At 46.5% G+C, this 26,761-nt stretch overlaps 3 protein-coding genes across 3 annotated transcripts; 1 reads left to right on the forward strand and 2 right to left on the reverse strand.

Moving 5' to 3' along the window:
- Positions 1-226: 226 nt before the first annotated feature.
- On the reverse strand, positions 227-3,055 carry LOC109782435 (13S globulin seed storage protein). The gene is made up of 3 exons (XM_020341056.4): positions 2,472-3,055; positions 738-1,467; positions 227-642 (listed from the first exon to the last, which is right to left on the reverse strand). The coding sequence occupies exons 1-3, from the start codon at positions 2,665-2,667 to the stop codon at positions 492-494; spliced, it is 1,077 nt and encodes a 358-aa protein (XP_020196645.1). The 5' UTR covers positions 2,668-3,055; the 3' UTR covers positions 227-491.
- Positions 3,056-4,669: 1,614 nt separating this feature from the next.
- LOC109782434 (probable glutathione S-transferase DHAR1, cytosolic) lies at positions 4,670-11,277 on the reverse strand. Its single transcript, XM_020341055.4, has 6 exons — positions 10,905-11,277; positions 10,705-10,795; positions 6,302-6,448; positions 5,483-5,600; positions 5,100-5,240; positions 4,670-5,007 (listed from the first exon to the last, which is right to left on the reverse strand). The coding sequence occupies exons 1-6, from the start codon at positions 11,257-11,259 to the stop codon at positions 4,921-4,923; spliced, it is 939 nt and encodes a 312-aa protein (XP_020196644.1). The 5' UTR covers positions 11,260-11,277; the 3' UTR covers positions 4,670-4,920.
- Positions 11,278-16,475: 5,198 nt separating this feature from the next.
- On the forward strand, positions 16,476-18,042 carry LOC109782433 (protein NRT1/ PTR FAMILY 2.11-like). The gene is made up of 3 exons (XM_073506640.1): positions 16,476-16,661; positions 16,741-17,374; positions 17,418-18,042. The coding sequence occupies exons 1-3, from the start codon at positions 16,476-16,478 to the stop codon at positions 17,969-17,971; spliced, it is 1,374 nt and encodes a 457-aa protein (XP_073362741.1). The 3' UTR covers positions 17,972-18,042.
- Positions 18,043-26,761: the final 8,719 nt, after the last annotated feature.

A 26,761-nucleotide genomic window follows, 5' to 3' on the forward strand; every position in this document is an offset into this window, starting at 1 on the left:
ATCCATCAAGCTGCTTGTTGCTAGCTTGCACATACGTCTGCGGTTGCTTCCGGTATTTTGGTCCAGCGATCAAAAGCCAACAATTAGTATCTTTCTAAATCCTGAAACTGTATTCCAAAACAGAAGTGAAGAAATAGTAGTCACAAAAGAGGAAGTCATGAAGAAACAGAAAAGAAGCACGCCAATGAGGAGTAATTAAACAGCATATAACACATGAGGCAAACAATTTCACCCGAATTTAACAATCGATTGCATTCATCAGTTCTCATACTAGTTTGGCCGGCCACAAACATACTCAACTCGATTCAACCAACGATGACCTGACACTAACATTCTCTTCTGCCAGGGGCAACTAAGATAGATTCGCAGAGGTGATTGACGAAAACCACCACCAGCTCAACCGAAAGACTCACGCTCAAAGAGTTTCAATATCCTAACTAAATTTATTTATTCCTGCCTAAGGCAACCGGCCGATGCGCGACGAATGGCTCCTAGTTGGGGGCGAAGAAAATCTCGGAGTCCAGCCTCTTGGACCGGAAGAGCTTCTCCATCTCCGGCGTGGTGTTGAACGACGCCTCCAGCACCTCCGGAGAGATGGCCTTCCACACCGAGGTCTTCCCAGCAAGGTGGCTGAAGATCGGGCTGCACACACAAAACGGTTTCAGAGATTATAGCTCAAAAATCATGGATGAAATACAGAGTAATGCAATGGGCGCAACGGTTTCAGAGATAATTACTTGGGGGTCGTGATGATGGAGAACCACTCCATGCCGGAGGCATCGGCGATCTTGGACACAACGTGGAAGCGGGGCACGATGAAGAGGCTGCCACCCTCAATGTGGGTCTCCAGCACACGCTTGCCGTCGGGGCCAACGACCTGGACGCTGCCGCTGCCACGGACGATGTAGGTCACCTGGTACGCTGAGTCACAGGAGAAGCCTGGGGAGCACATGGAGTGGGCGTCGATCCTCACAAGGTCGGCACCGAGCCCGACCTCCTTGACCAGCGGCAGGTTTGCGGTGTTGAGCACCACCACGCGGCCGCCGTTGGGGATGTCCACGTCCAGCTTGGCCTCGAGGCAGTTAAGCGCCATGTCCTTGCGGTCAGCATCGACTGGCACCGGGAGCTTCTGCCCAGCGGTGAGCTTCACAATGCCAGACGCAGGCTGGCTGGAGACGAGCTTGGCCGCATCGTCCTCCTTGAGGTCCCAGGCGCGGCCGACGAACTCAGTGGAGAAGCCGGTGAAGATGCCGCTGGCACCGGTGAGCTGGAAGTTGGTGAACTGGCCGGGCCTGTGGCCCTTGGAGGTGTCGCCGAGGAAGAGGACGACGAGCTCCGTGGCAGACTCAGGGGTGTTGTGCCACCAGGTGACCACGCCGAAGGGGAGCGCCAGAGCGTCGCCTTCCTTCACGGCGACCACCTTCTCCTTGGTGGCCTCAGGCAGGACGATGCCAACGGTTCCCTTGCCTATCCATCACGGATCAAATCAAACAAGCAAAGCATTAACAGTGCTGTCATTACAAAATTCCAATAATAATGTACAGCAAAGAAATTGCAAAACAGACACTGGTGTAGGTCGCATCATCATAAAAGTGGTGTATTAAGATCAAAGAAGCAGACATGCACGGGTGAAGTTAAAAGAAAGATTTGATTACAATAACAGGCTGTGCAGCTCGAACACAAGTACCATGTGTTTAATAATTGATAAAAAAGAGGCCAACGATCACGATCTCGAAAGCAAGAATAATTCAGTAAAGAATAAGATATTGCTCTGAACTAACTATTGTTGCCACTGATTTCCAGATAAGTGGATCTGATGTAGACAGTTAACCTGACAAAACTAAACAACTAGCACGATTTCAGAACGGATCACATCATGTATTGGACAGATGATGATTCATGAGAATCACAACTCTGCTCAATTCAAATCCACTACTGCATTCGATCTAAATTACAGACTGAAACGAAACAAGTAAGATTCATCCGTGACCACCTGCTACAATTCAGAAAAGGTCTGCAATATGCTAAACTGACAAAACTAAACAAGTAGCACGATTCCAGAACTCATCACAACGTGTGGCCACCAGATAATCAAGGGGCGCAACGACTCTGCTCAGACTGAAACAAAACAAGTAAATTTCATCCGCGGCCATCTACAATTCAGAAAAGCACTGCAATATTATTTGATTCTGTTAAACTGACGGTAGTAACCAAGTAGCACGGTCTCAGAGCTGATCACAGCGTGTAATCGACAGATAGCTAATGAGAGCGACGGCTCTGCCCAATTCCAATCCACAACTGCATTCGATCCAAACTAGAGACTTAAATTCGATTAACCCGCGACCACCTACGAACAGAAATTAAGATCCCACACATACCAGCACCAAAACAGTTCCGATCGATCGAACTCCGAACGGAACAATAAACAAACGACGCGCGAGCGCGGGAGGGGATCGGTGGTTAGCGCATACCTTGGAGGACGTAGGCGACCTTGGCGGAGTCGGAGTAGCTGGGGAGCGACATGCCGCCGGCGGCGAGCGCGAGCTTGGCGGCGCCGATGGAGGCGATGCCGAGCATGGGCAGCTCGGCCGGGCTCCACTCGTAGTAGGCGCCGCCGTCGCCGCCGTAGGCCTTGGCCGGCTGCCTCGGGGTCAGATCCACCGCCATCGAAAAGGAGAAGCTGCTACGATCGATCGAGAGGTTGGTTGGGGAACTGCTGGCGCCGGGAGCAGGAGGGCTGTGATGAGGCGATGTGGGATCGGATGCCGAGTATTTATAGCCCCGGGGTGGGGTTAGGAGGAAGGAAGGAAGGCCGGTGGCGGTGGTGGATAGGATTAGCGGCCGCGGTAATCGGGGTGGATTAGGATCAGTAAAACGGAGTCGTTTATCCCTACGAACTGGCCGCGGTTAGCGGGCGGGCGGGCGGGTAAGAAACTTCCTCCTCTTCCTCCTCCACGAGCGTGGGGCGTCCCGCTGACCGATGGGGCCCGCCGGTCCACCGCTGGCGATGGATGGGATTAATAACGGCCGTAGAAGGAGTAGGATTTTACCGGCAACTAACTAACTGCCTTCCCCGTTTCCCCCGAGCGATCGTTGGGCTGTCTCTCTCCCGCTGATCGGCCGGGCCCGCCGATCCGTGCGGGGTACAATCTGTTTGCAGGGCCCACTTGCCAGCGGATGAGGCCCCTTTTTCTCTTTTGGATGGATGTTTTTGAACGTTCTTTTTTTTTTTTTTGTTGGCACTGTTGGCTTTTGTTTCAAGGAAAAGAAAGGAGCTGGGGGGTTGGATGGATCTCGGCTAACGAGGTGCCTCCTGGATAAGATCGCTATTGTTCGCTGCGGCGGAAGTTTAGGATGTTTGTGCTAAGAAGAAGAAAAGTCCACGTAAGATTTGGAATCGCGTTCTGCCCGGCGCTCTGTACTCTCCACGCGTAGTTCGGGAATTACAAGCTCTGTTTTTTTTATCAAAGAAATAATAAAGAACAACCGTCGTGCAAAACGAAGGGGATTTTTGTGCGCGGAGAATCTCGAGAGGGGACGATAAAGAAGAAGATATATTCGTCAAAAGGAAAAAGGAAAAATAATAATGGCACGCGTATTGCGTGAACTGCCTTGGGCACGGGGAAGTGCACGTCTGTGTGCAGACCCGTGCGGAATCGTCCCAGCGCGCACACACGTCCCTTGCCTGCCTGTCGACCGACTCGCGCGACCATCCAGCAAATCGTTCTTTCCGGTTCAGAAGAAGATAAAAGCTTCTGCATCTGGGAACAGTTGAGAGACGCGACAGACCTGTAAACGCGCACATCATCGCCCGTAACCACGAACCGCGAACCTGTTTCTTTCTTTCTTTTCTTTCTGACGGAGAATGATTAAGAATAATCCATCCACCGATGATCACACGTGCCAACTGTGTCCCACTCGTGAATGTCCTCACGCACAATATGTTGAGGGCGCCTCATCGCCATGCCTGCTTGCTGCTGCCTGTCCCATCTCACACTCACAGGTAGGTCAAGTCACATCGGAGACACCGTTGGCCTCAAGGAACAGTGTGCCGCATGTTACCGCTCCAGTAGCAACAACAAGAACTTGATCAAAGAAAATCATCCAAAAGTAAATCAAGCCCACAATGTCGACCACCCAGATCCAAAGGACGATAACTTCCTTCCTACATATGGGCTGGGCTAGCAATAGAACAGCAGTACAGCCACGCATGTCTCAGAAACCTGTTATGTGATTCTCAAACAAAAAAAGAAAAAAAAAACTGTTATGTGGCTGAATGAAGAGCAAGCACACAAATACGGAACAGCTTCAAATATTATACGTGGGTTGAAGCGTATAGAACGAGGACTGGGCTTTAGCCCAATAACCATTGCATCTGGGAACAGTTGAGAGACGCGACAAACCTATAAACGTACCCATCAACGAACCCGATCACTTTTCCTCTTTCTAACGGAGAATGATTACTTGATTATTAGGAGGAATCGATCCACGGTTACACGTCTCCAGTGTTAATTATTTCCCACTCCTGATGCAGAAGCTGCTGCCTGCCCCCATCTCACGAGTCACATTGGAGACACCATTGGCCTGAAGAAACAGGCGAGCCACATGTTACTTCCTCCGAGTCGCTCGTCCACTCTCTACATCATAACTACACCTGACATGGCAACTCTGAATTTTACGCAGCTCTATTATTCATTCATACGGAAAGAGGTTCACACCACATATACTTGCACTCTTGCCTGCACCAGAACACGCACATAACACCCACACCCACACCCACACACACACAAGCAAGTGCACGATTGCGACGACCAGAGCACATCAAGGCTCGAATTATTCCAACCTAGGCAGATGAGGCCCACTACTGCCCATCACTACTCACACGACGGGGTGGGCCGGGTCTCCGGCGGGCGGAGGGGCTTACGGGTTCACTTTCGGCGCCCACCCGGCGATCAGGTTCTCCTTGGTCGCCTTGGTCTTGACGAACGACTCGCGGCTGAAGAGAGCCTGCGTGCAGGGGAAAACATAGTCATGAGCCTCGGTAACTTCATCTATGGACAAAGATTTGGATGTGGCAAAAGAAGGTAATGTGTTGTTACCTCGGTGTAGGCATGGACGCTGGTCAGGGTTTCAGGGACCTTCCAGCCCTTGAAGTGCTCCAGGGCGACCTGCAGATGGTAGAGCTTCGGAGCCAGGCTGAGATCGACGGCGGAGATGTTCGCCCCGTTGATGTAGGGTCCCTGCCAGCAAAAGTTTCAAGATCAGGCCAAATGTTCAGCCTGAACAAACAAAGGCCCCACGCCTTGCACGATAAGGAAAGAGTGACAAAATGAAATTATTGCAGACAGGATGAGTGCTGAGATGGTGAGGCCGGTGAGTGAAGCTTGAATATAATGGAATGGTTGTGGAAGCATGTGTTATGTCTATTCCACTGCAGAAAGCAACTGCCACATCGACTGCGAAGACAGCTCTGCCTACTTACATGGGCCTTTAGGTGCTCTTCGAGTGCCTGCAGCTCGTCAACAAGCGCCTTCTCCGAGCCATCGCTGGCATCCTTGCTCTTCAAGAACGTGACGAAGGTGGAGAAGATCTTTGATCCCCTGTTTATCACAAGCCACAACCAAATTGAAAAGCCATACTCAGAACATGGTAAAAGAAATCGACAACGACTACTAAAGACTAAACTACTTTCTCGGTGAAACAAGACAGCATCAAAACTGAATTTGTAGTTCTTTTAGACAGAAATAAATCATGTTACTACGGTCATTTCACTAAGCTATCAAAATCAATTACTTGCCAGATGCTGCTATTGTAGCTAACTCTCTACAGATGCATAAATACCGTACTTCAGAGTAAATCACGCCCAAATTGTCCATGAAACCAACTCAAGTTTCAAATCCAAAGGCCTCTAGAAGCTCTTTTTATTTTTCTTTTTAAATAGGGAAGATAGCAAGTTTATTACTAGCACCACTAAGCTATTAAAATAGCATAATAGACCTTGCAAGCAAAGAGAGATAAACAATTTTATTGTAACTAACTGCACAAAAATGCAACTCCCTTATTACGAGATCATGCAAAAAAGTTGCCACTAAACTACTAAAAATCACAATTCCCAACGCCAAAGACCTTAGAAGTATGTACAACATAGCAGTAACATGCCAAATATATCTCTAAAATGAAAGCAAATTTCTGCTTATGAGACCATATAAATAACAAGGATCTCGAAATGCAAGAAATAGCAAAGTTTTCAAACTTCAGAGAAGCAAAAGTGGATTTTTCAATGTGCCATCGAGGAACTTACACTGATGCATACTCAGGAGGAGTAACAAGTGATGGAGTTGGGTACTTCTCCTCAATGACTTGAGTGATCACATCAGAATCAGCAATCCATTTGCCATCACCACCGTTATACACGGGCACCTTGCCCTCTGGATTGATCTTCAGGAACCTGAAAGAGTCATTACAGTAGATTAGTTTTAAGTCTGCAAACAGGGGTAAGCTCCACAATGTCAACACCATCGGATGCCTACAGATTCAGTCTGAAAAACGCAACACTGTCTTCTTAATCAGATCACTGCCGATGCTAATGGTCTAGAATGTCATAAAAATGGTGCCCAAGGCTAATAATTCCGCACGTGAAAGCATGAAACATTCTGTATTTCATTTGCTCACTATATAGTTGCTTCTATTTGCCCGAGCGTCAAAATTATGCGCATTTATATGTATGTTCAAGATGAAAAAAAGTACGATTATGTGGCTGCAAAAGGCTGAATTTCTATTGAACAATACTGCACGTACAACACTTTGTAAGATTTACAAGTCAGCGGAGCCATTCATGACGTCTGGTGTGTGGATCAGGACCTTTGGATCAGCCGTTGTACAAGGATCGGAAAGCTAACTGTCATACGTAAAGTAGTTTCGATTTCTATTATGTTCGTTTAGACACAGTTGCAGGAGCACTTCCACGTTCATATAGATTGAAAAAAGATTAACAATGTTTAAAGGAAATTGTGAGTCTTAAGGCAACAATCTTACAAAACTGAGATCCTCCTTTTGATCATTTCAACTTTTACAGATAAAATATAGGAAAAATGCATGCATAACAGACCAGGCTCCTCGAAATAGTAAAAGAAAGTAATTCCAAAGTGCTCAGTAAATCTGACTGACAACGAATATAAGTTAAATGCAACACTTTGGTCATATGTTCCATTGGGGATTACGTCTAATGGCTTTGAGCTTGCAACCTAGCAAAACGTAGGCCAGAATACTGTCCAGTATCAATCCAAAGGCTTGTTGCAAACCAAGCTACCCCAACATGCACATCTGCATAGATAAGCCTCAACCCCATATAAGAACTAGCAAAATGGAAATGGTAGCTTCTCTTAGATTTCTTCAGTGGCAATCAAATGCACAATGTTTTATTTGCTTCATACGAAAATCCTCTAGTTACATGTATGATGCGGCACTCATTGCTGCAGAATAATTCTTTAATGCCCAAAACATTGCAATAGTTGGCAATTCATCTTGGCAGATTTGGCCCAAACAAAATTCAAGTCAAGCATTTCAAGTGCACTATATTAGCTATTGTTAGTTAGTTCTAAATTTCTAATTGTGCGAAATGAACTAGTGGTCTATGCAAAATTCTGATCGGGCAGGAGCAAAGAAAAGGCACCAACTCTTGTTCGTCATTCTATCGAACATGTCGAGGGCAGCCTGGGCACTGCCGGTGCCCGTGCTCATCCACGCCCGAACGAGCTACGACGAGTCACATACGTCGACTGTCGGCATCTGCGTGGGCCGAAAGCTGTCCGGAATGGCCCAGCCGGCCGTCGAATCCTTCTCTGTCCCAACGGGGTCGGACGGCGTAATCCGCGTCGACGCTCGGATGGAAGGGGTGCGGGGATCCGGGCGCGACGGAGGAGACAGCTGCTCCACCATGTCTGAACCTCCCTGCGCCGCCGCTGCCGCCTCCCTCTCTCGCTGCCGTCGTCGCCGCAACTTCCGAGCGACGTTCTCCACCTTGCAAGTCGCAGCCGACGAAGGGACGCTGACGGACAAGGCGGACAGCGTCTCCGTCGCAGCGGTCTGGGTCGGGCTGGACGACATCTCCAGCGGTGGTGAGGATTGGGAGTAAGGGTGGAGGACTGTGAGGGTCCAGGCACGGGAAAGGTTGGAGGGCGGCGGTAGGAGGATAGGTTGGAGGGTTTGATGGATTTGATGCAATTTTCAGTGGGGTCGGGCTGTCAGATCCGACGTGGCGGGCGGAGGGTTTGATGGATTTGATGCAATTTTCAGTGGGGTCGGGCTGTCAGATCCGACGTGGCGGGCATGACCGGGTGCATTCGGGTGCCCCATATTTAAACTGGATATGAGGGGCTGCCGGTCAGCCCGGGCGTTTGAGGACCGTTTAAGGAGTCGTGACCGGTCAGTGACCGGGTGGTCTGCCCGAATGTATGAGGCGGGTTTGAGACGGCCAGCTGTAGATGCTCTTAGATGTGCAATATACAAACCCGAAAGAAAATCGCGGTGGAAAACGAACGGGAATTTTTGTGCGCGGAGAATCTCAGGGGCGGAAAGAAAAACCTCAAGATATTCTCGCTAGAAAGAAAGAAAAAAAGAACACGACACGGGTATGGCGTGAGCTGCCGTGGGCACGGGGAAGCGCACGTCTGTCTGCCGGACCCGTGCGGAATCGTCCCAGCGCACACACACGTCCCTTGCCTGTCTCGCGACCATCCAGCGGACAGCGGATGGGCTGTGAAATCCTAGCAGATCTTTCTTTCCGGTTCAGAAGAAGATTAAAGCTTTTTGCATCTGGGAACAGTTGAGGGACGCTACAGACCTATAAACATGCCCATCGCCACCCGTAAGCACGAACCGCGAACCTGTTTCTTTCTTTCTCACGGAGAATGATCAAGAATAATCCATCATCCATCGACGATCAAGTTAAATGCAACACTTTGGTCATATGTTCCATTGGGGATTACGTCTAATGGCTTTGAGCTTGCAACCTAGCAAAAAGTAGGCCAGAATACTGTCCAGTATCAACCCAAAGGCTTATTGCATATCAAGCTACCCCAACATGCACATCTGCATACATAAGCCTCAACCCCATATAAGGACTAGCAAAATGGAAATGGGAGCTTCTCTTAGATTTCTTCAATGTCAATCAAATGCACAATGATTTATTTGCTTCATACGAAAATCCTCTAGTTACATGTATGATGCGGCACTCATTGTTGCAGAATAATGCTTTAATGCCCAAAACATTGCAATAGTTGGGAATTCATCTTGGCAGATTTGGCCCAAACAAAATTCAAGTCAAGCATTTCAAGTACACTATATTAGCTACTGTTAGTTAGTTCTAAATTTCTAATTCTTCCAAGCTTCTGCCTGGACAGTGCCAATGCATTGGGTAAATCACCTTCAAGATGTAGCCCACTAATCAGACCAGAAATTCATCCTATAAACTCTGTTCTTCTGAAGTGAGATCAAAATACTGAACCCCTTGTGCAGAAGTAAACCAAGAGTTTTTCTAATTCCTTTTTTACCAAAATTTCTGAACCCCTTGTGCAGCAGCTAATCAAGAGGTTTTCTGATTCTTTTTTATGAAAATTACTAAAGAGATATTTAACTATGTCTCTGATTTTATCTCGAAATATGTTACGGTAACTTCAGTTCTAGCACATTCTGCAAGTACACCCAACTCCAGGGCCACACATTCTGCACTAGATAGACCAAATCTGTCACATCACAGCAGGCATCTAAGCAACGCACAAGCCTCACCCTTGGTGACCACAATAAAGTTCCAAGTCCCGCACTGCTCTGCTTCATCATAGATAAAATCTGTTTCTATGGAACAAGATCGATATTCCGAACTCTTGTGCAGAAGTAAACCATGAGAATTTCTAGTTCTTTTTTATCTAAATGCTGAACCCCTGTGCAGCAGTAAACCAAGAGGTTTTCTAGTAAAAAAAATATAAAAGTTGCCAGAGAGATATTACTATGTCTCTGGTTTTTATCTTGAGCTATCTTATGGTAACTTTCAGTTCAAGCACATTCTTCATGTACACCCAAGTCCAGGGCCACACGTTCTGCATTAGATAGACCAAATCTGTCACATCGCAGCAGGCATCTAAGCAACACACAAAGCCTCGCCCATGGCGACCACAATAAAATCGTTCTGCTGCACCCGACGCAAACCAACTAGCGACGATTCAAGCCAAATCGGTGGAGAATTGGCTCAAAACAAGTCGAATAATTTATAGTTCTTTTTTTATCGCAATGCTTTACCCTTGTGCAGAAGTACACCAAGAGAATTTCTGGTTCTTCTGTTTTCTATCGAAATACTGAACCCCTTGTGCAGAAGAAAACCAAGAGAATTTCTAGCTCTTTTTCACTGAATTTCTACTAGTTCTAACACATTATCCATGTAGACCCAATTCCAGGGCCACATGTTCTGCACTAGATAGACCAAATCTGTCACATCGCAGCAGGCATCTAAGCGACGCACAAGCCTCACCCATGGCGACCACAATAAAATCCAGACATATTCTGCTTCACCCATCTAGTAACGATTTAAGGCAAATCGGTACAGAAAAGGCTCAAAACATCGAGAAAACCAGTATATATTGCTTTTCTGTGTGCGCGTGGAGCAAAAATTTTAGTGGGGAGGGAAGTGGGGGTCGGAGAGGGCGGACGGACCAGTCGGGCTTGTTGCTGACGTCGATGAGCTTCATCTGGTAGGGCACCTTCTTCTCCTCCAGCGTGAGCAGCACCCTCTGCGAGAAGGGACCTGGACCGCGAAACCAAAATCAGTTAGCTAGGGCTCCGCCGCCGAATCGACCCGGCGAGGAAGGACGGGCGGAAGGGAAGGGGGGGGGGGGGGGGGGGGGGGGGCTCACAGTCGCCGAGCGTGTCGGGGTGGCCGACGGCGGCCTTGACGCAGACCTCGGTCATGTTGGCGGCGACGGCGGGGGCGGCCGGGAGTCCGATTAGCAGCACCAGGAGTAGCAAACCAGAGAGGGCGAGCGCGGTCGATCTGCGGCGATGCTTGGGCGCGGTATTTATGAGGGGGAGGAAAGAGGTCTCGCCGGAGGCAGCGGCGCGTGGGGGGCGTGACCCTGCCATGCGGGCCCGCGTGGCGGTGGTTGTGCGGGTTCTGGAGACTTCCGGAGCCGGGACCGGACCGGACCGGACCGGCCGGGTCGGTGGTGGAGCTTGATGAGGAGGGGTGGTGAAGCACGGGAGGGTGAGCATGAGGGGTTCACTGGATTGTTTTTTTTTTCGAAGGGGCTATAGGTTATTTATATAGGCCGCGCGTGGACCGCGTGGAGTGCGATCGATCTGGACCGGCCCTGCTGCTTTCGGCCGGTGTGGTTAAAAGCGCGACGCGACAAGTCGGCCCGTTAAAAAGAGCAAGAGAACAAACGGGTGAGCGATTGATTGAGGTGAGTGCTCCTTGTCGCGCGTGATTGAGTGTCCAGTGTCCACTCACATTTGAGAGAGAGAAGGTTGTCACCGCCGTGTTTACTGTTGCGCCGGTAAAATTCGATTCGTTTTCTAGTCCATCGGAGGCAAAAAAAAAAAAAGGATTTCGTTTGCATGCAAGTAGAATGAGACGTCGGCATCCTCCTCGTAATGTAATGTCACTGGCTTCGAATAATGGAGATGTGAACGTTTATGCGAGGCTGTGTTAACCTTTAGCTCGATGAATGATGCCGTCGCGCTTTGCTTTCCTCCGGAGGTCGGCAGCGTGCGTGTTGTGTTCGAGCCCTGGTGGCATGGAAGAGCGAACCTCGCGAAGATAAGATCACGCTGTGGGGAAGACTGGGGAGGAGCCGATTCCCTTCGCCTCATTCGTGTCATGCCGCCTTCGTGTGATGGGACCACCCGGAATAATCCATCGGACAGCTGCAATGCGATCAGTGTGTGCCGCAACCTGACGTTTTTTTTCTTTTTTTTTTTGAGACAAACCACAACCTGACGTGTTGTAGAAAAGGTCGTGGCCCATCGCGTACTCCTACGTGGGCCGTGAGTGATCACGACGCAACGGCCGATGACGTGGCTGAATTCCTGCTGGCCAGCCCGTTTCTTTCTCACCCCAAAAAAAAAAACTCGTTTCTTTCTCGCTTGTGCCTCCACAAGTTGTGCAGTTTGAGAGTGCCAGTGAAAGTTAAAATTTATATCTGGAGATGCTTGCGCAATGCCATCCCATGCCGGAGTACCCTTATGAATCGCCATGTTGGAAACATGTCCCAATGTCCATACTGTACAGATGGTGCAGAGGACTTAGCCCATATGTTGTTTAAGTGTGCAAGGGCGCAAGCAGTTTGGGAAGCTTTGGGAATCGCAGCAGGTATTAACTTTGCTTCATTGGCTGATCGAGCAGGTTCAGCAGTCTTGGAGTTCATTTTATGTGATGATTCTTATCGACGACAATATTCTGGATTGGTCGAGCTACTCCAGAACGTGCGAGGGGAAGAAATATTGACTCCAGAACAAACAACGCCGACGGTGGTTGCCATAGCGATTAATTAAGTGCGCGGAGCACAAGCTAAATCTACACCCAAGATCAACAGGTAGCCGACGTTCCTAGCAGGACAACTTGTCCTTAATGTCGATGCTTCATTCACAGAGGGCGATTATGCTGGGTCTTGTGGTGCTGTCATCCGTGATCACCGGGGATCTTTCATGTCAGCGTCCACGGCAAGATTAGAACATGTAGCTGATGTGTTCACGGCAGAAGCGACAACTCTGCTTGAAGGACTGAAGCTAGCAAGAGATACGGGATGCAATAACTTGGTGGTCAGATCGAATAATATCACGGTGGTGGATGCACTTAGATTCAATGAAGGTTATTCTATGGTAGCAGCGCCGGTTCTTGATGAATGTCATAGTTATCTAGTAGATTTTGGGAGGTTTACTATTGAGCATTGTATTAGAGAGTCAAATTATGTAGCTCATGAGCTGGCTAGATGGGGACGTGCTAATAATCCATCCGTTGGATTGATGCCCTGCCTGATTTCATTGTGAGGCTGCTGGCAGACGATATATCCGTCCTTTGATTAATAAAGTAAGCTTTCCCCTAAAAAAACCTCCGAGACCTAAAAAATCACAAAAAATATCTATCTCCGCTACTTAAGTGTCTCCCTGTTAGAAAAAAACACTTCTGCTTCTTTTTGAACACACTACAGACGCAAGCGCTCACATACACGCGCATACACTCACCCCTATGAACGCACACACGCACACTCTATCCTTATGAGAACCTCCGAAAGACTGAGCCAGCATATCATCTTGAAATTTACGAAGTCATCATAGGCACCTCGTCGTCGACGGGAACGTCTCCTCCCCCCTACACCCCCTCTAAACACATCCATGATGACATATCTCCATGCCCTTTTATAATACATAAAGGGTAGGATGGTTTTTTTTAAATGCGTCGCCCACGCCGATATACGGCCTGATAATATACCGTTCGTACACGGCACCATCACATAACTGTTCTTATTGTTGTTGTTCATGCGGACACTCGCAGTAGCAATCACTGATATGAGGCAAACATCATTGTGATCGTTTCCCACAGATTGAGTGCACTCTCCTTTCCGAGGACTTGCACAATTTCTTGTAGAGAGAGCATCTGGCAGATAGCTTAGAACCTACTGGTTTTTGCCATCCATGATCCGTATAGGGGTTTTGTCCATCTGTAGCATCTCCATCGTCTTTGGTGTGTGTGCGTGGGGGGGGGGTCTTTTCAATCGAGGAGACCGGTTACCTGCGCACCTCGTAGAGCAGGCATCACTTTGGCCTTCCATGTGGAGGTAGTCACCCATGTGAGCTTCTCAGTTGGTGGGGTGCCAAGGTTGAGGACAGCGACAACCGAGGATGGCTCTGTATATACCATATCAGAATTGTGGAAGTGTTCCTACTCCTCTGTGGAGAATCCACAGAGTATTTACTGATCGAGGCAAGAGTAACCCATGTCACGGTCTACAGGCAAATCACCGATTTATAGATAGTTGCATGAGGAAGAGGAAACAAATAAGAGGTTGAGATTACATGAACTTGTTATCGTGTAAACCATGGTCTACCTCCTAACAGTCTCATCTTGTTAAGATGTGGAGTAGTACATTATAGTAGCACAAACTATTTCTATAGTGCATTGCTTAATGTTGTGTGGTGCACTCTTATCCGCACGCGCGCGTGCACACAAACACACACACATATCCTTGCAATTACTAAGCTTCCTAAGAACAGAGCACAGGGAGAGCTCCAATGTTTTCTTTTCCAAAGTGAGCATGCATGTAAGGGTTGGGTCGGGCCATGGGTCTTGTATGGCAGTGTCACAACTGACATTCTTGCTTTGATCAAAATCCAATTTGATGTGTGTTATATCACTGCTACTTGGCTATATAGGCAAGGAGCCTACGAGGGTCGTTGTATTTGAGGTGTTGTTGTATTTGGTCAAAAAATGTTTTTTTAATGAATTAAAATTTATTCTAAAATTCTAAGTTCCCTAGGAATGTTTGTTCTTTGTGTGCCGGGGCTTTCGGAGGCCGATGGCAGGCCCAACTTAAGTAGGTATTTTGCATTTTCAAGTTGTTTGGACCTGTTCGCAGGCTGCCGTGGCGGGCATATGATGCTCTTTGTGTTATGTTTTAGTGTGTGTTGTTCGCTTGTTGTCGATTGGTTTTATGGACAACAAAGGAGTTCATGTAACTACCACAATCAAGACTAAAATGTATAACAACACTATAATCACACACCGAATAACTCCACCTTCCTCTCAAAACAAATACCACCTGTAACAGCAAGCCAAGCTGGTACCAACAAAAAAAACACCATGTGCATCATAATTGTAACCCAACCCAACACAGCTAAAATATAATTGAATCAACCGACTATAATAACCGAGAGTCTGAGAGCTCATGTCCCATGTGTCACACAAGATGGTAAGTAAATACGCATTAGCGCTATGTGTTGTGTTGGCGATTTCTTCTCATACGGTTTTAAGGGGACTCTCTATTTCTGTCTTTTCCATACTACAACTTACTTTTAAAATATTAAGGATCTCTTATGAATTCAGAAAAACAAAAATGTTTGCGAATTTAGACAATAATCATGAATTGAAAACTTGTTCATGAATATGAAAATATATTCTTGAATTTAAGTTCACAACTTCTTCAAATGTTCATAAATTTTCAAAATATTCACTGATTTAGATAGGTTTGTGAATTTAATCATGGTTCATGAATATGAAAAAATATTCATGAATCTAAATAATGTTCATGAATTTTAGAAAATTGTTCATAAATTTGAAAAACTTTTATAAATTTTAAAAATTGTTCAGAAATTGAAATATGTTCCTAAATTTTAGAATATATTCATAAATTTTAGAAATGTTCACGAGTTCACAAATTAAAGGACAAATAGAAAAACAAGAACAAATATAAAAACAATACAGTAAAATAAAAATAGAGGAATTAATATATAGGGAAAAAGGGAAAATCAAATGGACCCCTCCAGAAACCAAACTGGCCATCCTACATGTTTGCTCGACTGGCATTGCGTGTGGAAAATAAATTGACATAATAATCATTGAGGAAAATTATAATTAATTCCACAACTGAAATACAACATGGTAATGTGCGCATTAGAGCATCCATAGTCGAGCACCTCAAACCCGTCTCAAACGGCCAAACGGAGGTCAAGTCACTGACCGATAAAAATGTTAATCTAGGGCACGTTTGTGGGTGTTTGAGAGGTCGGATTTAGTGTATCCGGCTATATAGATGCTCTTAGCCTGTATGTATCTTCAAATTAGAAAGTTGATGTGTACGGCTGTGCATGTACCCCAGGTGCAACTACATCTCCAAGTTTGTGTGAGGTCCCTGCTTCAGACGCTGGCACTGGACCTCCCCTGCAGCGAACTTTTACTCAACTGCAGAACCCAACCGCGCTAGCCACCCCCAACAACTTGGGCGCTCTCCTCGGAACGACTCTGACTAGCCACAATGGGTAGTAACATACCCATGTTATTAGTTTATTTTACTACCTCTATAGTGGGGAGTAACATATGTGTGGTAACATGGATCACTTCATTTATTATGTTGTAGACACATCTTGCCTTGATATGTGTCATGTGTGATGTTACTCATATGAGTAGTAACTAGTTATATTATCACTTTCATCTTTTTTCATTTATTGCATGCCACATCATCTATTTAATTTAGGTATGTGTAATGTTACTATCTATGTTACTCCATCAAGCCGATCTGCAGCTCGTAATGACAGATGTCCTTTTTTGCGGGGTTGAAAAAATGGCCATCGAAAAAATAACGACAGATGTGGCCGCAGCTAGCAGCTCCGCGAGATGACGCCGCCCCCCCGTCTCCGGCGCACCCAATGCCATTCACCAAGCCGCATTCCCCGACGATGCCACGCCGGAGCCCCGGTACCGGGGATGGAAGACGATGCCGTTCGTGATCGGCCACGAGACGGTCGAAAAGCTGGGCAGCATCGGCACGGCCGCCAACCTCATGATGTACCTCACCTCCGTCTTCCACATGACCAACGTCCACGCCGCCATGGCCCTCAACGCATTCAGCGGCACCACCAACCTCGCCACCGTCGGCATCGGCTGCATTGCCACCTTAATCGTAAGTAAGCGCCATTAATTAATTGATGGCAGTTTCTTCCCATCTCTCCTCTTGATCTTGTGGTTTGGAGTATGTATAGGAGTATTGCGCCTCGCAGGGCATGATCATACTCACGTTGACAGCTGGGGTCTCGACGCTGCACCCGCCGGCGCACGCCGGCGCGACGAGACTGCAGCTCGCGGTGCTGGTGCTGGCGTTCGTATTCATCGTGGCCGGCGCGGGCGGCATCCGCCCTTGCAACCTCGCCTTCGGCGCCGACCAGCTCGACCCGCGCACCGACCACGGCCGCCGCGGCATCAACAGCTTCTTCACCTTCACCATCGCCGTCTGCGTCTCGTCCACGGCCATCATCTACGTGCAGAGCAACGTGAGCTGGTGGGTCGGGTTCGCCATCCCCGCCGCGCTCCTGCTCGTCTCATGCGCGCTCTTCTTTGCCGGCGCCAGGCTCTACGTCCGGGTGCGCCCCGAGGGCAGCCCCCTCGCCAGCGTCATCCGTGTCGCCGCCGCGGCGTTCCGGAACCGGCATGTAGCCGCGCCCGATGACCCCGGCAAGTCGCTCTTCAGGACGCACCACGCGAGCGAGCTCGTGTCCATGCTCCCCTACACAGGCCAGTTCAGGTCCCTCGACAAGGCCGCCGTGGTGGTGCTCAAGAGCGAGGTCGACCTCGACGGCCTCCCCAAGGACCCCATGGCGACTGTGCAGCATGCAGCAGGTGGAGGAGACAGTGTGGGCTACCTGCATCGTGCACTAAATAGCCTTTGCGCAGACGAACACCTACGTCGTCGTTCAGGCGGCACAGTCCGACTGCCACTTCCGCGCCGGCGGCGGCGTCGAGGCGCCGCCAGGGTCGTTCACCATCTTTCCGATGCTCGCGCTCACCGTCTGGATCCCTCTCTACGACCGCCTCGTCGTGCCGTGGATGAAGAGGCTCACCGGACGCGACGAGGGCATCACGCTGCTCCAGCGCATGGGCGTCGGCATGGTGTTGTCCTCCGTGGCGATGATCGTCTCCGGCGTGGTCGAGCAGCGCCGGCGCGTTCTCGCCGTGCTGCACGCCGTTGCCGGTGGCGGCTCCATGTCGCGCAGCAAGGTGGTGTCGCCGCAGTCGGCGTTCTGGCTGGTGCCGCTGATCGTCTCCGAGGCTTCCAATCAGGTGAGCCAGAGGGAGTTCTACTACAAGGAGTTCCCGGAGAACATGCGCAGCGTCGCCGGCTCGCTGTTCTTCACCGGCCTGGCGCTGTCAAACTACCTCAGCGCGCTCCTCGTCAGCGTCGTGCACCGCGCCACCGGCGGGAGCGAGGAAGGGTGACTCGCCGAGGACCTGAACAGGGGGAGGCTGGACTGGTTCTACTTCCTCATCGGCGCCATTGGGATGGTCAACCTCGTTGTGTTTCTTGTATTGTATGCGCAGATTGGTACAGGTACAAGGTGCCAGATGATGGCCATGACCACCGTCAGATTGCAGTTGGAAATTCCTCACAGGAGAATGAAATTAATTAAGAAGAACATTAGGAGTAGGGCGTTTAACTTGGAGGCCGAAAATTTTGTAAAAATTCAAAATTCACACTTTTCAGTTTCAGAAAATTCTTCTGAAAAAAAGTACAAGCTAGTATACAAGGATGTGAAGATGTGCATGTGTGTAAAATTTCAGGATGAATTGCGAGCTGTGCAAAAATAATAATTCCATAAACTTTGAGGATGAATAGCACTACATGTGCTAAAATTCCACATTTTTTCTTTTTTGTGTGATTCTCATTTTAATGTATTTTGTCTTGAAAATTTAGGCACATGTACATCATGTCTCTAAGTATAAGCGTATTTTTTCAAAAAAAAAAAAATGAAACATACAAATATGAATTTTGAATTTTTCAAAATCAGCCTTCGGTTCATGGAGCTCAGCCTCCATTTGGCATTTTCGAAACATTAGCAATTATGATATTGTGCAAGTGCACAAAATAGAATTTACGATGTGGTTTTACTTGCTTCATTTGTTTAGATTCTCGGGGGCATTTGGATGCCGGACCGATGCAACACACACTGATTCCCGTTTTTTCAAAAAGAAAATATCACAAATTCACAACATGATTTAGGAATTTAAAAAATGTTCCCTGTTTAGATAATTGTTCATGTTTTCAAAAAAAAAAAATTCGCAAGTTCAAACAATGTTCGCACTTTTCAAAATATTATTCAGAATTAAAAAATGTAATCAAATTTAAAAATGGTTGTCTTTGTTTTTTTTAATATTTGCTACAATAACTCATTCTGGTCGCTACAATGTCGCGCACCGGTTTCGCTGCAGTATGACAGTTCGGTTCAATATGGTAGCCCGGTCCGGTTTCCAATAGTACTATGGTACAAACTAGCCATGCCGTGTGGCAACACGCCACGCCCGTCGAAAATTTATGTGTATTTTTGCTTTTTTGATGTGTGATAACATATAAGAGCTCTATGAGCGTAAGTTTGTAGTCATAAAGAAGAAAGGCATGAAAAAGTAACCATCAGTGCACTCAAAATAATAGTTCCCAGAGAATCAGGATTCACCACTACCGATTTCCTATTATTATTATTATTTTGTGAACTGCCGATTTGTATTAAAAATACTTTAGTCAAAAGATAGCATCTAAAAGCCATGCCCGTGCGGCAGACGCCGTGCTCGGTCGATATGTTACGATGAAAGGTGTTGAGTGTTAGCAATGGAGTTTGTAATATATTGTGGTCATAATGTTAAGTTGCCACTTGAAGATAAATAGCGGGGCGGAAGCCTTTTTCTTCAAGTGGCAACTCAACATTACGTCCAGATTTTGTATGTGGCCAAAAAAGGTTTATGGGTTGATCCTTTTGTTGGTTGATTGGTTACTATACAACAGTTTTCTTTTTAAAACGTAGCAACCTGTGAACCCAAACCCGGCACTATGACTCCTATGTATTGCTTCTTTATTTCATACAATGTCTTACTCCCTGAAAACGATCATCAAAAGGTATCAAGAAGAAAGCATCCCGGAAGATCACTTGAGCTTGCACACCAAACAGAAAAGACATGAACTGTATCATGTAAAATCTCCACACCTCAATTTATTTAAACTGGTGTGCTTCAAAAAAAGGGGGAAATATATCCATGTTTTGTTTAGATAACACAACAGACACATGGACTTTTATATTTACAACTCCTCTCCGACTTAATCTTGCATGTTTGTATAACTACTAGAAGCTGTCGCGCGCTTTGCCGCGCCGTTCAATTATAGGGACTACTTATTTCATGGATGTAAATTGAGATCAAATCACTGTTTTGACCTTTTAAACAAAGTTTAGGATGATTTGACCTTTTTAAAAAAGAAAATCCTCATATGGCCCTTTTTGGTGATGCCAACATAAATGACATTTGGGTTGCAAGGAAGACGACATGGTCCATGACGTTTTGACTCTAAAGTTTTCCCGTGTGACTTGGCGTCTCTGGCAGAGGACAAAATGCCATGAACCATGGCGTTTTGGCGGCGGGGGGGGGGGGGGGGGGGGTAAACGCCATGGACCATGGCGTTTCCATCCAATCAAGAAACCATGAATGTTGGCGTCATAAAAAAAGGTCAGGAGTGTTTTTGAAAGGGGGTCAAATCATGCTAAAATATGATAAAGGTCAAAATAGTGTTTTTGTTCGTAAATTGATCGCTGGGTTGCAGGCATTAATTATGCTCGACTCGGTGTTTCTGATGAAATTCACACAAGCGCCGACCACAAAGAATATTGACCATGTCACCATCGACCACCCCCTCTCCCATCTCCCTTCCGCACCCCGTGGCGCATTGTGGACCAGCGCTGGCTTGCTATAGGATTCTTTCTGATGAAATTCACACAAGCGCCGACCACAAAGAATATTGACCATGTCAACCCATCCACCCCCCCTCCCATCTCCCTTCCGCACCCCGTGGCGCATTGTGGACCAGCGCTGGGTTGCTATAGGATTCTTAGAGTCCAAAAGCATTGCCCTGCCTGCTAATTTATATATTGGGGTGACTAATTAATATAGGTTGGCCAGATATTTTTCTTTTATTTTTTATCTGTGTTGCTTTTTTACTTAAGTTTTAAAAATAATTAATGTGTAAGTAATTTCACAAGGTATTTTAGAAAATGTTCTTGAAATTTAAAAATATACATATTATTTCTTTTAAATATTTTCATACATTTTAAAATATATTCATGACATTTTATAAAGTGTTCGCATGATATGTTCGCAAATTTTGAAAATTGATCATAAATTTTTAAAAAGTGTCCATGATTTAAAAATGTCTGCTGGTTTAAAAAATTTTTGTATACAAACTGTGTTCATGTATTGCTTCATACGTGTTCACACACTTAACAAATACATACAATTTTAAAAGTATTCATGTGTCTACTAAAAAAAATGTTCACATTTTGGAAAAAAGTTCAGGAAATCTAAAAACGATAAGAGTATCCTTCTTTTAGAAGATTAGAGAGTCTTTCATTGGTTGTATGAGGTACCAGGCTTTTTTGTCTCGACTGGACAAACAAACGTGCAAAGGAACCTGATGCTCATATACACAAGAAAAAAAAAGACATGCAAGGGATTGAGCAGCCCACACAGCACGTCCTACCCACTATCACATGGGGCCCACGTACTCTTCACACCCCTCAATACTCGTCTTTTGGAAGTAATACATTTGATGTGTGCAGTCCAATGAGTGCTGAGGCACGCAGTGGATATCGTTATGTTCTTACTTCACAAATGATTTGAGTAGATGCTGAGTGTATTTACTTGATGAAACACAAGTCTGAATTATTGAAAGGTTCAAGTAATTTCAGAGTGAAGTTGAAGATCGTCGTGACAAGAGGATAAAATGCCTGTGATATGATCATAGAGATGAGTATCTGAGTGACGAGTTTGGCACACAATTAAGAAATTGTGGAAATTGTTTCACGACTAATACCGCTTGGAGCACCATAGTGTGATGGTGTGTTCGAACATCATAACTGCACCCTATTGGATATGGTGCATACCATGATGTCTCTTATCGAATTACAACTATTGTTTATGGGTTAGGCATTAGAGACAACCGCATTCACTTTAAATAGGGCACCACGCAATTCCGTTGAGACGACACCGTTTAGAGAAACCTAAGTTGTCGTTTCTTAAAAGTTTGGGGCTGCGATGCTTATGTGAAAAAGTTTCAGGCTGATAAGCTCGAACCCAAAGCGGATAAATGCATCTTCATAGAATACACAAGACAGTTGGGTATACCTCCTATTTTAGATCTGGAAGCAAAAGTAATTGCTTCTAGAAACGAGTCCTTTCTCGAGGAAAAGTTTCTCTCGAAAGAATTGAGTGGGAGGATGGTGGAGACTTGATAAGGTTATTGAACCGTCACTTCAACTAGTGTGTAGCAGGGCACAGGAAGTTGTTCCTGTGGCACCTACACCAATTGAAGTGGAAGCTTATGATAGTGATCATGAAACTTCGGATCAAGTCACTACCAAACCTCGTAGGTCGACAAGGATATGTACTACTCCTGAGTGGTACGGTAATCCTGTCTTAGATATCATGTTGTTAGACAATACTGAACCTACGAGCTATGGAGAAGCGATGGTGGGCCCATATTCCGACAAATGGTTAGAAGCCATGAAATCCGAGATAGGATCCATGTATCAGAACAAAGCATGGACTTTGGTGAACTTGCCCGATGATCGGCAAGCCATTGAGATAAATGGATCTTTAAGAAGAAGACGGACATGGACGGTAATGTTACCGCCTATGAAGCTCGACTTGTGGCAAAGAGAATTTTCACAAGTTCAAGGAGTTGACTACGATGAGATTTTCTCATCCGTAGCGATGCTTAAGTCCGTCGGAATCATGTTAGCATTAGCTGCATTTATGAAATCTGGCAGATGGATGTCAAAACAAGTTTCCTTACCAGTTTTCGTGAGGAAAGGTTGTATGTGATACAATCAGAAAGGTTTTGTCGATCCTAAGGATGCTAAAAGGTATGCTAGCTCCAGCGATCTTTCCATGGACTAGAGCAAGCATCTCGGAGTCAGAATATACGCTTTGATGGAGTGATCAAAGTTTTTGGATTTATACAAAGTTTGTTAGAAACTTGTATTTACAATAAAGTGAGTGGGAGCGCTACAACATTTCTGATAAGTATATGTGAATGACATATTGTTGATCCGAAATGATGTAAAATTTCTGGAAAGCATAAAGGGTTGTTTGAAAGGAGTTTTTCAAAGGAAGACCTGGATAAAGCTGCTTACATATTGGGCATCAAGATCTATAGAGATAGATCAAGACGCCTGATGATACTTTCAAAGAACGCACATCTTGACATGATTTTGAAAGAGTTCAAAATAGATTAGCAAAGAAGGAGTTCTTGGCTGTGTTACAAGGTGTGAGTATTGAGTAAAGACTCAAGACCTGACCACAGCAGAAGAGAGAGAAAGGACGAAGGTCGTCCCCTATGCTTTAGACGTAGGCTCTACAGTATGCTATGCTGTGTACCGCACATGAAGTGTGCCTTGCCATGAGTTGGTCAAGGGGTACAATAGTGATCCGGGAATGGATCACATGACAGCGGTCGAACTTATCCTTAGTATCTAGTGGACTAAGGAATTTTCTCGATTATGGAGGTGAAAAGGAGTTCGTCGTAAAGGGTTACGTCGATGCGAACTTTGACACTAATCCGGATGACTTTTAGTAGTAAACTGGATTCGTATAGTAGAGCAGTTATTTGAAATGGCTCCAAGTAGCGCGTGGTAGCATCCACAAGATGACATAGATATTCGTAAAGCACACACGGATCTGAAAGGTTCAGACCCGTTGACTAATAACCTCTCTCACAAGCATAACATGATTAAACCAGAACTCATTGAGTGTTAATCACATAGTGATGTGAACTAGATTGTTGACTCTAGTAAACCCCTTTGGATGTTGGTCACATGGTGATGTGACCTGTGAGTGTTAATCACATGGTGATGTGAACTAGATTATTGACTCTAGTGCAAGTGGGAGACTGTTGGAAATATGCCCTAGAGGCAATAATAAATTGGTTATTATTATATTTCCTTGTTCATGATAATCGTTTATTATCCATGCTAGAATTGTATTGATAGGAAACTCAGATACATGTGTGGATACATAGACAACACCATGTCCCTAGTAAGCCTCTAGTTGACTAGCTCGTTGATCAATAGATGGTTACGGTTTCCTGACCATGGACATTGGATGTCGTTGACAACGGGATCACATCATTAGGAGAATGATGTGATGGACAAGACCCAATCCTAAGCCTAGCACAAGATCGTGTAGTTCGTTTGCTAAGAGCTTTTCTAATGTCAAGTATCATTTCCTTAGACCATGAGATTGTGGAACTCCCGGATACCGTAGGAATGCTTTGGGTGTACCAAACGTCACAACGTAACTGGGTGGCTATAAAGGTGCACTACAGGTATCTCCGAAAGTGTCTGTTGGGTTGGCACGAATCGAGACCGGGATTTGTCACTCCGTGTAAACGGAGAGGTATCTCTGGGCCCACTCGGTAGGACATCATCATAATGTGCACAATGTGACCAAGGAGTTGATCACGGGATGATGTGTTACGGAACAAGTAAAGTGACTTGCCGGTAACGAGATTGAACAAGGTATCGGGATACCGACGATCGAATCTCGGGCAAGTAACATACCGATAGACAAAGGGAATTGTATACGGGATTGATTGAATCCCCGACATCATGGTTCATCCGATGAGATCATCGTGGAACATGTGGGAGCCAACATGGGTATCCAGATCCCGCTGTTGGTTATTGGCCGGAGAACGTCTCGGTCATGTCTGCATGGTTCCCGAACCCGTAGGGTCTACACACTTAAGGTTCGATGACGCTAGGGTTATAGGGAATAGATATACGTGGTTACCGAATGTTGTTCGGAGTCCCGGATGAGATCCCGGACGTCACGAGGAGTTCCGGAATTGTCCGGAGGTAAAGATTTATGTATGGGAAGTCCTGTTTTGGTCACCCGAAAAGTTTCGGGTGCTATCGGTAACGTACCGGGACCACCGGGAGGGTCCCGGGGGTCCACCAGGTGGGGCCACCGGCCCCAGAGGGCTGCGCGGGCCAAGTGTGGGAAGGGACCAGCCCCTAGGTGGGCTGGTGCGCCTCCCACAAAGGGCCCAGGGCGCAGGAAGGGGGGGAAGGGGGGAACCCTAGGCTCAGATGGGCCTAAGGCCCACCTAGTGGTGCGCCCCCCTCTCTCCCCCCTTTGGCCGCCCCCAAGTCCCATCTAGGGCTGGCCGCACCCCTTGGGGGGGAACCCTAGATGGGGGCGCAGCCCCTCCCCCTCCCCTATATATAGTGGGGGTTTTGGGGCTGCCAGAGACATGAGAACATCTCTCTCTCTCTTGGCGCAGCCCTACCCCTCTCCCTCCTCCTCTCCCGCGGTGCTTGGCGAAGCCTTGCAGGATTTCCACGCTGCTCCATCACCACCACGCCGTCGTGCTGCTGCTGGACGGAGTCTTCTCCAACCTCTCCCTCTCTCCTTGCTGGATCAAGGCGTGGGAGACATCACTGGGCTGCACGTGTGTTGAACGCGGAGGCGCCGTGGTTCGGCGCTTAGATCGGAATCAACCGCGATCTGAATCGCTACGAGTACGACTCCTTCATCCGCGTTCTTGCAACGCTTCCGCATCGCGATCTACAAGGGTATGTAGATGCACTCCCCTTCCCCTCGTTGCTAGATTACTCCATAGATTGATCTTGGTGATGCGTACAAAATTTTGAATTTCTGCTACGTTCCCCAACAAGTACTACTACCTAGTTTCGCGCATCTCCCATTGATTCTAGCTAGTTTCATCAATACCATTTAGCATGCTTGCTTATCAGTTTGATTGACGTCTATTTCTCGTAAAGTGCTTGTGGCAGGAAGCCGGGAATGATTTTTGTGGATACTACGTTTGCGAGTTCATCTACAACGCGACGGCCTCTAATAAGCGGGGCTACTCTAAAAAACAATATGAAGTGCGTAAGCAAAAAATATTCAAAATTTTATTTTATTACCATCATTTGTGTTGAGTTTTATTCATACACATGTATTGACCCTCTTCTTCAATTTAGATCTGGCAGATGCGGGATGAACTCCTACCACAAGATCGCATACGAGCAATTTAAGAGGAATTGGCGGGATTCTTTCTTGACCACGTCATCAATCCAGCCGGAGAATACCATGTGGAAATTGACTTCAGATGTTAGGGATTGTAAGAGATCTTATATTGTATATATGTAGCTAGTAGCGTCAGATAGATATACGAAACTTGTTGTTCGACCAATCTCTCGGAGAAGGAGAGGTCGATCACTTCTCTCTGTATATGTTCATGACGATCTTGTGTACTTAATGGTTCCTTCATTTTCTTACTAGCTAGCGTGTCGATTTCTCTCTATACGTGTAGTACCTAGCGTTGACCAAGCACGGAGATAAGAGAGGTCACTTCTCTCTATTATCTAGCTAACACAATATATGAAACCTCTAAATTAACCCTCCAAAACCCCAACCCCCCCTTTCAAAAAAACCCCAGCTCCTGAGTTGCTGACGCGTGGATGCTTTTTGGTCCCGGTTGGTAACTCGCCGCAGCGGCCATGTGGAGCACCATCTGTCCCGGTTCGTAAGCGAACCGGGACTAAAGGTGATGGGCTTTAGTCCCAACCCTTTAGTCCCGGTTCCAAAACCGATACAAATGGGCCTTTTTCTACTAGTGAACTGAACCTTCATCAGTGAATACAAATGTCCTTCTCTTTCTTGCGCATACTTGTCAAAATGCAGAAACACGAGAATTCTTTGCTAAAGAAATGATTTAGAGAAAGCTTATTTTCATATTTGTTTTGGTGGAGAACATGGCGTCGCTTCGTTGGCTTGGCACATGAGTTTGCAGCCAGCATGCCTGCGTTCGAGCCCCAGCTCTAGTGTGTGGTGCCCACCGAGTTTTCTTCTATTAAAAAATACCAACATGGGTTAGCCTTAGTTGGTCTCATTTCCAGCAGTCATAACATGATAATAGCCTAGAAGGATAAAGCTTTTACACATGAAACTTGTAATTGTGCTAGTATA

Source organism: Aegilops tauschii, chromosome 1 (genome assembly GCF_002575655.3).
Source record: "Aegilops tauschii subsp. strangulata cultivar AL8/78 chromosome 1, Aet v6.0, whole genome shotgun sequence".
NCBI lineage: Eukaryota > Viridiplantae > Streptophyta > Magnoliopsida > Poales > Poaceae > Aegilops > Aegilops tauschii.

Coding starts and splice junctions, on each gene's coding strand:
- LOC109782435 (XM_020341056.4), bottom strand. CDS start 2,667: ATGGCGGTGGATCTGACCCCGAGGCAGCCGGCCAAGGCCTACGGCGGC. Junction 1,468..2,471: donor GGTCGCCTACGTCCTCCAAG/GTATGCGCTAAC, acceptor CGTGATGGATAG/GCAAGGGAACCGTTGGCATC. Junction 643..737: donor TCCATCATCACGACCCCCAA/GTAATTATCTCT, acceptor TTGTGTGTGCAG/CCCGATCTTCAGCCACCTTG.
- LOC109782434 (XM_020341055.4), bottom strand. CDS start 11,259: ATGCTCACCCTCCCGTGCTTCACCACCCCTCCTCATCAAGCTCCACCA. Junction 6,449..10,704: donor GTCAGCAACAAGCCCGACTG/GTCCGTCCGCCC, acceptor TGACTCTTTCAG/GTTCCTGAAGATCAATCCAG. Junction 5,601..6,301: donor CCTCCTGAGTATGCATCAGT/GTAAGTTCCTCG, acceptor TGTGATAAACAG/GGGATCAAAGATCTTCTCCA.
- LOC109782433 (XM_073506640.1), top strand. CDS start 16,476: ATGCCGTTCGTGATCGGCCACGAGACGGTCGAAAAGCTGGGCAGCATC. Junction 16,662..16,740: donor GCTGCATTGCCACCTTAATC/GTAAGTAAGCGC, acceptor GAGTATGTATAG/GAGTATTGCGCCTCGCAGGG. Junction 17,375..17,417: donor GACTGTGCAGCATGCAGCAG/GTGGAGGAGACA, acceptor TGCACTAAATAG/CCTTTGCGCAGACGAACACC.